The sequence below is a fragment of the Podarcis filfolensis genome (assembly GCF_964270895.1).
Source record: "Podarcis filfolensis genome assembly, chromosome: Z".
In the NCBI taxonomy this organism is placed as follows: Eukaryota; Metazoa; Chordata; class Lepidosauria; order Squamata; family Lacertidae; genus Podarcis; species Podarcis filfolensis.
This window is the reverse complement of record NC_139617.1, coordinates 50,280,311-50,291,976: the sequence shown is the minus strand read 5'-3', so window position 1 is coordinate 50,291,976 and position 11,666 is coordinate 50,280,311. Positions and strand designations below refer to the sequence as shown.

The following is an 11,666-nucleotide window of genomic DNA, read 5'->3' as shown; positions in this document are numbered from 1 at the left end:
GGGGCTCAAGGATGGGGTCCCAGGATCCCATGGGGTGCCCCACAACTTGGGGGGCTGGAGGACAGGGTCCTGATGGGGCAGAGACCCCCGGCCGACCAACTTGGGGGTCACAAGGATGGGAGACGGACGGTGGGGCCGGTCATCCAACTTGGGGGGCTCAAGAAGGGGGTCCTGGTGGGGTGGGGAACTTCAGTGGGGCCGGTCCCCCAACTTGGGGGGCACAAGGATGGGGTGGTGGAGACTATTGGTGTGGTGGAACCCTAACAAGGTGGGGTGGGGACCCTCAGTGGGGCCGGTCCCCGAACTTGGGGGGCAGGAGGATGGGTTCTGGTGGGGCGGAGACGCCTGGTGGGGCCGGCCCCCCAACTTGGGGGGCTCAAGGACGGGATCCCAGCAGCAGCGACCCCCAGCATGGCCAGTCCCCCCACCCTGGGGGCGACGCACCACCCCATAGCTGCCCCCCAACCCAGGGGGCTCAAGGCCAGGACCCCGGCACCAATGACCCCCAGCGTGGCCGGTCCCCCCAACTTGGGGGGCTCAAGGCCAGGACCCCGGCACCAGTGACCCACGGCGCAGTACCCCATAGATGCCCCCCAACCTGACCTCAGACGCCCGGTGCGGCCGGTCCCCCCAACTTGGGGGGCTCAAGGACGGGACCCCAGCACCAGTGACCCACGGCGCAGCCTTGCCCCCACCCTAGGGGGCTCAACCCGACGACGGCACCCCCCAACCTCGGACCCCCAAGTCCCCCCACCTCGGGCGTCCCGAGGCCCACGCCGACCCCCACTTGGGGGTCAACGCAGCCGAGACGGGACCCCGGCCCCCCACTTGGGGGTCAACGCGGCCGAGACGGGACCCCGGCCCCCCACTTGGGGGTCAACGCAGCCGAGACGGGACCCCGGCCCCCACTTGGGGGTCAACGCGGCCGAGACAGGACCCCGGCCCCCCACTTGGGGGTCAACGCAGCCGAGACAGGACCCCGGCCCCCCCACTTGGGGGTCAACGCAGCCGAGACGGGAGAATCCCGCCCCGCCGCGACCCCCAACGATCCCCCCCATTCCTGGCGGCCATCTTGGTCCAGACACCGAAGGAAGCCCTTCTCAGACCCCCAAGTTGGGGGGCCAGCCCCGAATCCTGGCCATTCCCTGCCCTAGATCTTCCGCCGATTCTGGTCTTTTTCGAGAAATGAGATGATTTTTCCTGGAATAATTCTAGAATAATCAGAATAATTATAATCCTGTAATAATTCTGTAATAATTTCTCCTGTAATAATTTTATATTATTATTATTTTATAATATAATTTTATATTATTATTATTATTATTATTATTATTATTATTATTATTATTATTACTATTATTATTATTACTATTATTATTATTATTATTATTATTATCCTGTAATAATTCGATAATCATGTAATTTTCTAATATTACTATAATGATTCTATAATTACTCTAAGGATTCTGTAATTACTCTAATGATTCGATAATCATGTCATTTTAATCCCTTGCTGATAAAATATAATATATATATATTATAGAATATATATAGAAATATATAGAAAATATATATGTATCTGGAATGGGGAAAAGGTGTTGAAAATGACATTTGTAAAAATAAAAATAAAATTATATATATATATATATATTCAATATGTCGGCTATTCTATATGTATGCTATACTTTATATTTGTATGTATTTTCTTTTATAGATTTTATATTTTTAGATATTTTATATTATATATTTTATACATTTTATTTTATAATTTTATATATTTTATATTTATATCTATTTTATTTTCCATATTTTATATTTTATATATTATATATTATATATTTTATACCTTTTATTTTATAATTTTATATATTTTATATTTATATCTATTTTATTTTCCATATTTTATATATATATATATATATATATATATATATATATATATATATATATATATATATCTTATTTTATATATTTTATATTGATCTATTTTATTTATTTATATATCATATAATGTATAGAATATAAAAATTTATACGTATTAAATTTATATTTCTATTTATTGATAGATATTTAATATATAAAAATTTGTATATATTTATATATGATCTAACTTATAGATGACATAAATTGATATATACAAATTTTTATATATCATAAAAATATATAATATTATATATTTTTATATATTATATATTATATATAAAATAGATAAGCATAAAATAGATAAAAGAAAATAGAACAATAATAATTGCAGAAATAAAATTAATAAGAATAAAATGAAGAACATTAATAATAAAATGAATAGTTTTATCCGGAAATAAAATTAACATTTAATAAGAATAATAAAATTATAATTAATAAAAGAGTAATACAATTATTATTTTATTATTATTCAGGCGTCTTCAAAATCTACCCCAGTTGGAGTTTTCTTGCTGGAAAGAGAAAAAGGGTCAGGATTAGCCAATGAAATCATCAATCGATCAATATCATTATCATTCATCATCCTAAAATAAAATAATAAGAATAAATAAGAATATCGATAATAATGATCATCATAATATTGAAATAATATTAATAATATAAAATTAATAATATAAGTAAAATAGTGATAATAATTATCACCATAAAATCAAAATAAAATTATGATTATTATTATTTAAGAATATAAATAAAATAATATTGATGATCATATCATCATAAAATTAAAATGAAATGAATAATACTATAGAATGATTAATCATAATATCAATAAAATAATGTCAGTAATTATCATCACCTTAAATCAAAATGATTTAATATATAATAATATATATTATATATTATATATTATATATTATATATTATATATTATATATTATATATTATATATAATATAATATAATATAATATAATATAATATAATATAATATAATATAATATAATATATAAGAATATATAAGAATAATACTAACAATATAAGTAAAGAATATCGATAATTATCATCCTCATAAACTGAAAATAAAATGAATGACAACCCAGAATAATATAAAGTATATTGATAATAATCATGATCATAAAATTAAAATAAAATTTATAAGAAATAATATCAAGAAATAATGATAATAATAATATAGCAACAAGAAAAAGTAAAAGAATATAAAATAAAATAAAAATAGAAGATAAAAAATAGAATAAATAATAATAATAATAATATAAAAGATATAATATATAATATAAAATAAAAAAAGATAAAAAATAGAATAAATAATAATAATAATATGAAAGATATCATATATAATATAAAAGAAAAGAAAAAATAAAAGATAAAAAATAGAATAAATAATAATAATCATAATAATAATATAAAAGATATAATATATAATATAAAATAAAATATATAAGAAATAATAATAATAAACATTATATATTATATATAATAATATAAAATATAAAATATAAAATATATAATATAAAATATAAAATAAAATATATAAGGAATAATAATAATTATTATTATATATTATATATTATAATATAAAATATAAAAGATATAATATATAATATAAAATAAAATATATAAGGAATAATAATAATAAATATTATATATTATATATTAAAATATAAAATATAAAATATAAAATATAAAATATAAAATATAAAACATAAAATATAAAATATAAAATAAAATATTATAAAATAAAAAATAAACATTTGCTGATCCCGACGAGACCAGAACGATTTGAGTGGCGCCTGTCACTGCGGACTCATTAATTACCGGGCGAATCCAGGATTAATTAGCGACTCTCCGGGAATCTTCCTCTTGCTGGATCCGGTCCTGATCCTTGCCTGGTTCGGATCTGGAAGCGGGAGAACAATCCGGAATTTCCAAAGCTGGCTCCGCCCCCAAAGCCAATACGGAGAGAGGGCAGCACTTCCTGCTCTTGCCCAGAACTTCCTGCCCTCACTTCCTGCCCTTGCCTAGAGCTTCCTGCCCTCACTTCCTGCCCTTGCCCAGAACTTCCTGCCCAACTTCCTGTCCTTGCCCAGAGCTTCCTGCCCTCACTTCCTGCCCTCGCCCAGAAATTCCTGCCCAACTTCCTGCCCTCGCCCAGAGCTTCCTGCCCAACTTCCTGCCCTAGCTCAGAGTGGGCTAGGGAGAGAGGGCAGCACTTCCTGTCCTCGACCAGAACTTCCTGCCCTCGCCTGGAACTTCCTGCCCTCGCTCAGAGCTAACTTCCTGTCCTCGCCCGGAACTTCCTGCCCTCCCTCAGAGCTAACTTCCTGTCCTCGCCCGGAACTTCTTGCCCTCGCTCAGAGCTAACTTCCTGCCCTCGCCCAGAACTTCCTGCCCTCACTTCCTGTCCTCGCCTAGAGCTTCCTGCCCCCACTTCCTGCCCTTGCCCAGAACTTCCTGCCCAACTTCCTGTCCTCGCACAGAGCTTCCTGCCCTCACTTCCTGCCCTCGCCCAGAAATTCCTGCCCAACTTCCTGCCCTTGCCCAGAGCTTCCTGCCCAACTTCCTGCCCTAGCTCAGAGTGGGCTAGGGAGAGAGGGCAGCACTTCCTGTCCTTGACCAGAACTTCCTGTCCTCGCCTGGAACTTCCTGCCCTCGCTCAGAGCTAACTTCCTGTCCTCGCTCGGGATTTCCTGCCCTCGCTCAGAGCTAACTTCCTGTCCTTGCCCGGAACTTCTTGCCCTCGCTCAGAGCTAACTTCCTGTCCTCGCCCGGAACATCCTGCCCTCCCTCAGAGCTAACTTCCTGCCCTCGCCCGGAACATCCTGCCCTCGCTCAGAGCTAACTTCCTGCCCTCGCCCAGAACTTCCTGCCCAACTTCCTGCCCTCATCCAGAGTTTCCTGCCCAACTTCCTGCCCTCGCCCAGAACTTCCTGCCCTCGCTCAGAGTGGGCTAGGGAGAGAGGGCAGCACTTCCTGCCCTCACCGTGAACTTCTGGCTCTCGCTCAGAGCTAACTTCCTGTCCTCGCCCGGAAATTCCTGCCCTCCCTCAGAGCTAACTTCCTGCCCTCGCCCGGAACATCCTGCCCTCGCTGAGAGCTAACTTCCTGCCCTCGCCCAGAACTTCCTGCCCAACTTCCTGCCCTCGTCCAGAGTTTCCTGCCCAACTTCCTGCCCTCGCCCAGAACTTCCTGCCCTCGCTCAGAGTGGGCTAGGGAGAGAGGGCAGCACTTCCTGTCCTCACCGTGAACTTCCAGCTCTCGCTCAGAGCTAACTTCCTGTCCTCGCCCGGAACTTCCTGCCCTCACTCAGAGCTTCCTGCCCTCCCTCACAGCTTCCTCCCCTCGAACTTCCTGTCCTCGCCCAGAACTTCCTGCCCTCGCTCAGAGTGGGCTAGGGAGAGACGGCAGCACTTCCTGTCCTCCCCCAGAACTTCCTGCCCTTCCCCAGAACTTCCTGCCGCCTTATGCGCCAGAACCACTAAGCCAACAGAGAGAGAGGGCAGCACTTCCTGTCCTCGCCCAGAACTTCCAGCCCTCACCCAGAACTTCCTGCCCTCGCTCAGAACTTCCTGCCCTCACCCAGAACTTCCTGCCCTCTTATGCGCCAGTTCCATGAAGCCAACACAGAGAGAGGGCAGCACTTCCTGTCCTCGCCCAGAACTTCCTCTCCTCACTCGGAACTTCCTGCCCTCTTATGCGCCGTTACCACTAAGCCAACACAGAGAGAGGGCAGCACTTCCTGCCCTCACCCAGAGCTTCCTGCCCTCACTTATAACTTCCTGCCCTCGCCCACAACTTCCTGCACTCACCCTGAACTTCCTGCCCTCGCCCACAACTTCCTGCCCTCTTATGCGCCGGTTCCACGAAGCCAACACAGAGGGCAGCACTTCCTGTCCTCGCCCAGAACAACTTCCTGCCCTTGCCCAGAACAACTTCCTGCCCTTGCTCAGAACTTCCTGCCCAGAACTTCCTGAGCTTCCTGCCCTCACCCAGAACTTCCTGCCCTCACCCAGAACTTCCTGCCCTTGCCCTGAACTTCCTGCCTTCACTCATAGTGGGCTAGGGAGAGAGGGAAGCACTTCCTGCCCTAGCCCAGAACTTCCTGCCCTCGCCCAGAACTTCCTGCCCAACTTCCTGCCCTCGCCCAGAACTTCCTGCCCTAGCCCAGAACTTCCTGCCCTCGTCCAGAACTTCCTGCCCTCGCTTAGAACTTCCTGCCCTCGCCCACAACTTCCTGCACTCACCCTGAACTTCCTGCCCTCTTATGCGCCGGTTCCACGAAGCCAACACAGAGGGCAGCACTTCCTGTCCTCGCCCAGAACAACTTCCTGCCCTTGCCCAGAACAACTTCCTGCCCTTGCTCAGAACTTCCTGCCCAGAACTTCCTGAGCTTCCTGCCCTCACCCAGAACTTCCTGCCCTCACCCAGAACTTCCTGCCCTCACCCAGAACTTCCTGCCTTCGCTCATAGTGGGCTAGGGAGAGAGGGCAGCACTTCCTGCCCTAGCCCAGAACTTCCTGCCCTCGCCCAGAACTTCCTGCCCTCGCCCAGATCTTCCTGGCCAACTTCCTGCCCTCGCCCAGAACTTCCTGCCCTAGCCCAGAACTTCCTGCCCTCGCCCAGAACTTCCTGCTCAACTTCTTGCCCTCGCCCAGAACTTCCTGCCTTCGCTCATAGTGGGCTAGGGAGAGAGGGCAGCACTTCCTGCCCTAGCCCAGAACTTCCTGCCCTCGCCCAGAACTTCCTGCCCTCACCCAGAACTTCCTGCCTTCGCTCATAGTGGGCTAGGGAGAGAGGGCAGCACTTCCTGCCCTAGCCCAGAACTTCCTGCCCTCGCCCAGAACTTCCTGTCCAACTTCCTGCCCTCACCCAGAACTTCCTGCCCTAGCCCAGAACTTCCTGCCCTCGCCCAGAACTTCCTGCCCAACTTCCTGCCCTCGCCCAGAACTTCCTGCCCTCACCCAGAACTTCCTGCCTTCGCTCATAGTGGGCTAGGGAGAGAGGGCAGCACTTCCTGCCCTCGCCCAGAACTTCCTGCCCTCGCCCAGAACTTCCTGCCCAACTTCCTGCCTTCGCCCAGAACTTCCTGCCCTCGCCCAGAACTTCCTGCCCTCGCCCACAACTTCCTGCCCAACTTCCTGCCCTCGCCCAGAACAACTTCCTGCACTCGCCCAGAACTTCCTGCCCTCATCCAGAACTTCCTGCCCAACTTCCTGCCCCCGCTCAGAACTTCCTGCCCTCACCCAGAACTGCCTGCCCTAGCCCAGAACTTCCTGCCCTCGCCCAGAACTTCCTGCCCTCACCCAGAACTTCCTGCCCCACTTCCTGCCCTCGCCCAGAACTTCCTGCCCTCGCCCAGAACTTCCTGCCCTCATCCAGAACTTCCTGCCCAACTTCCTGCCCCCGCTCAGAACTTCCTGCCCTCGCCCAGAACTTCCTGCCCTAGCCCGGAACTTCCTGCCCTCACCCAGAACTTCCTGCCCTCGCCCAGAACTTCCTGCCCTTGCCCAGAACTTCCTGCCCAACTTCCTGCCCTCACCCAGAACTTCCTGCCCTCGCCCAGAACTTCCTGCCCAACTTCCTGCCCTCGCCCAGAACTTCCTGCCCTTGCCCAGAACTTCCTGCCCAACTTCCTGCCCTCGCCCAGAACTTCCTGCCCAACTTCCTGCCCTCGCCCAGAACTTCCTGCCCAACTTCCTGCCCTCGCCCAGAACTTCCTGCCCTCACCCAGAACTTCCTGCCCAACTTCCTGCCCCCGCCCAGAACTTCCTGCCCTCGCCCAGAACTTCCTGCACTCACTTCCTGTCCTCGCCTAGAGCTTCCTGCCCCCACTTCCTGCCCTTGCCCAGAACTTCCTGCCCAACTTCCTGTCCTCGCACAGAGCTTCCTGCCCTCACTTCCTGCCCTCGCCCAGAAATTCCTGCCCAACTTCCTGCCCTTGCCCAGAGCTTCCTGCCCAACTTCCTGCCCTAGCTCAGAGTGGGCTAGGGAGAGAGGGCAGCACTTCCTGTCCTTGACCAGAACTTCCTGTCCTCGCCTGGAACTTCCTGCCCTCGCTCAGAGCTAACTTCCTGTCCTCGCTCGGGATTTCCTGCCCTCGCTCAGAGCTAACTTCCTGTCCTTGCCCGGAACTTCTTGCCCTCGCTCAGAGCTAACTTCCTGTCCTCGCCCGGAACATCCTGCCCTCCCTCAGAGCTAACTTCCTGCCCTCGCCCGGAACATCCTGCCCTCGCTCAGAGCTAACTTCCTGCCCTCGCCCAGAACTTCCTGCCCAACTTCCTGCCCTCATCCAGAGTTTCCTGCCCAACTTCCTGCCCTCGCCCAGAACTTCCTGCCCTCGCTCAGAGTGGGCTAGGGAGAGAGGGCAGCACTTCCTGCCCTCACCGTGAACTTCTGGCTCTCGCTCAGAGCTAACTTCCTGTCCTCGCCCGGAACTTCCTGCCCTCCCTCAGAGCTAACTTCCTGCCCTCGCCCGGAACATCCTGCCCTCGCTGAGAGCTAACTTCCTGCCCTCGCCCAGAACTTCCTGCCCAACTTCCTGCCCTCGTCCAGAGTTTCCTGCCCAACTTCCTGCCCTCGCCCAGAACTTCCTGCCCTCGCCCAGAACTTCCTGCCCAACTTCCTGCCTTCGCCCAGAACTTCCTGCCCTCGCCCAGAACTTCCTGCCCTCGCCCACAACTTCCTGCCCAACTTCCTGCCCCCGCCCAGAACAACTTCCTGCCCTCGCCCAGAACTTCCTGCCCTCATCCAGAACTTCCTGCCCAACTTCCTGCCCCCGCTCAGAACTTCCTGCCCTCACCCAGAACTGCCTGCCCTAGCCCAGAACTTCCTGCCCTCGCCCAGAACTTCCTGCCCTCACCCAGAACTTCCTGCCCCACTTCCTGCCCTCGCCCAGAACTTCCTGCCCTCGCCCAGAACTTCCTGCCCTCATCCAGAACTTCCTGCCCAACTTCCTGCCCCCGCTCAGAACTTCCTGCCCTCGCCCAGAACTTCCTGCCCTAGCCCGGAACTTCCTGCCCTCACCCAGAACTTCCTGCCCTCGCCCAGAACTTCCTGCCCTTGCCCAGAACTTCCTGCCCAACTTCCTGCCCTCACCCAGAACTTCCTGCCCTCGCCCAGAACTTCCTGCCCAACTTCCTGCCCTCGCCCAGAACTTCCTGCCCTTGCCCAGAACTTCCTGCCCAACTTCCTGCCCTCGCCCAGAACTTCCTGCCCAACTTCCTGCCCTCGCCCAGAACTTCCTGCCCAACTTCCTGCCCTCGCCCAGAACTTCCTGCCCTCACCCAGAACTTCCTGCCCAACTTCCTGCCCCCGCCCAGAACTTCCTGCCCTCGCCCAGAACTTCCTGCACTCACTTCCTGTCCTCGCCTAGAGCTTCCTGCCCCCACTTCCTGCCCTTGCCCAGAACTTCCTGCCCAACTTCCTGTCCTCGCACAGAGCTTCCTGCCCTCACTTCCTGCCCTCGCCCAGAAATTCCTGCCCAACTTCCTGCCCTTGCCCAGAGCTTCCTGCCCAACTTCCTGCCCTAGCTCAGAGTGGGCTAGGGAGAGAGGGCAGCACTTCCTGTCCTTGACCAGAACTTCCTGTCCTCGCCTGGAACTTCCTGCCCTCGCTCAGAGCTAACTTCCTGTCCTCGCTCGGGATTTCCTGCCCTCGCTCAGAGCTAACTTCCTGTCCTTGCCCGGAACTTCTTGCCCTCGCTCAGAGCTAACTTCCTGTCCTCGCCCGGAACATCCTGCCCTCCCTCAGAGCTAACTTCCTGCCCTCGCCCGGAACATCCTGCCCTCGCTCAGAGCTAACTTCCTGCCCTCGCCCAGAACTTCCTGCCCAACTTCCTGCCCTCATCCAGAGTTTCCTGCCCAACTTCCTGCCCTCGCCCAGAACTTCCTGCCCTCGCTCAGAGTGGGCTAGGGAGAGAGGGCAGCACTTCCTGCCCTCACCGTGAACTTCTGGCTCTCGCTCAGAGCTAACTTCCTGTCCTCGCCCGGAAATTCCTGCCCTCCCTCAGAGCTAACTTCCTGCCCTCGCCCGGAACATCCTGCCCTCGCTGAGAGCTAACTTCCTGCCCTCGCCCAGAACTTCCTGCCCAACTTCCTGCCCTCGTCCAGAGTTTCCTGCCCAACTTCCTGCCCTCGCCCAGAACTTCCTGCCCTCGCTCAGAGTGGGCTAGGGAGAGAGGGCAGCACTTCCTGTCCTCACCGTGAACTTCCAGCTCTCGCTCAGAGCTAACTTCCTGTCCTCGCCCGGAACTTCCTGCCCTCACTCAGAGCTTCCTGCCCTCCCTCACAGCTTCCTCCCCTCGAACTTCCTGTCCTCGCCCAGAACTTCCTGCCCTCGCTCAGAGTGGGCTAGGGAGAGACGGCAGCACTTCCTGTCCTCCCCCAGAACTTCCTGCCCTTCCCCAGAACTTCCTGCCGCCTTATGCGCCAGAACCACTAAGCCAACAGAGAGAGAGGGCAGCACTTCCTGTCCTCGCCCAGAACTTCCAGCCCTCACCCAGAACTTCCTGCCCTCGCTCAGAACTTCCTGCCCTCACCCAGAACTTCCTGCCCTCTTATGCGCCAGTTCCATGAAGCCAACACAGAGAGAGGGCAGCACTTCCTGTCCTCGCCCAGAACTTCCTCTCCTCACTCGGAACTTCCTGCCCTCTTATGCGCCGTTACCACTAAGCCAACACAGAGAGAGGGCAGCACTTCCTGCCCTCACCCAGAGCTTCCTGCCCTCACTTATAACTTCCTGCCCTCGCCCACAACTTCCTGCACTCACCCTGAACTTCCTGCCCTCGCCCACAACTTCCTGCCCTCTTATGCGCCGGTTCCACGAAGCCAACACAGAGGGCAGCACTTCCTGTCCTCGCCCAGAACAACTTCCTGCCCTTGCCCAGAACAACTTCCTGCCCTTGCTCAGAACTTCCTGCCCAGAACTTCCTGAGCTTCCTGCCCTCACCCAGAACTTCCTGCCCTCACCCAGAACTTCCTGCCCTTGCCCTGAACTTCCTGCCTTCACTCATAGTGGGCTAGGGAGAGAGGGAAGCACTTCCTGCCCTAGCCCAGAACTTCCTGCCCTCGCCCAGAACTTCCTGCCCAACTTCCTGCCCTCGCCCAGAACTTCCTGCCCTAGCCCAGAACTTCCTGCCCTCGTCCAGAACTTCCTGCCCTCGCTTAGAACTTCCTGCCCTCGCCCACAACTTCCTGCACTCACCCTGAACTTCCTGCCCTCTTATGCGCCGGTTCCACGAAGCCAACACAGAGGGCAGCACTTCCTGTCCTCGCCCAGAACAACTTCCTGCCCTTGCCCAGAACAACTTCCTGCCCTTGCTCAGAACTTCCTGCCCAGAACTTCCTGAGCTTCCTGCCCTCACCCAGAACTTCCTGCCCTCACCCAGAACTTCCTGCCCTCACCCAGAACTTCCTGCCTTCGCTCATAGTGGGCTAGGGAGAGAGGGCAGCACTTCCTGCCCTAGCCCAGAACTTCCTGCCCTCGCCCAGAACTTCCTGCCCTCGCCCAGATCTTCCTGGCCAACTTCCTGCCCTCGCCCAGAACTTCCTGCCCTAGCCCAGAACTTCCTGCCCTCGCCCAGAACTTCCTGCCCAACTTCTTGCCCTCGCCCAGAACTTCCTGCCTTCGCTCATAGTGGGCTAGGGAGAGAGGGCAGCACTTCCTGCCCTAGCCCAGAACTTCCTGCCCTCACCCAGAACTTCCTGCCCTAGCCCAGAACTTCCTGCCCTCG

General features: G+C 50.9%; 1 protein-coding gene across 1 annotated transcript in view; it reads right to left on the bottom strand.

Moving 5' to 3' along the window:
* Nucleotides 1-2,392: 2,392 nt before the first annotated feature.
* LOC310753932 (protein PAXX-like) overlaps nucleotides 2,393-11,666 on the bottom strand; it is a gene marked incomplete at both ends in the record, with an annotated part of 27,346 nt that continues 18,072 nt past the window's right edge. The window contains 2 exons of the mRNA XM_083595274.1: nucleotides 2,393-2,432; nucleotides 3,755-3,836. Of these exons, the coding sequence (XP_083451400.1) occupies nucleotides 2,393-2,432; nucleotides 3,755-3,836 (122 nt within the window). The remainder of the gene's footprint in view (nucleotides 2,433-3,754; nucleotides 3,837-11,666) is intronic.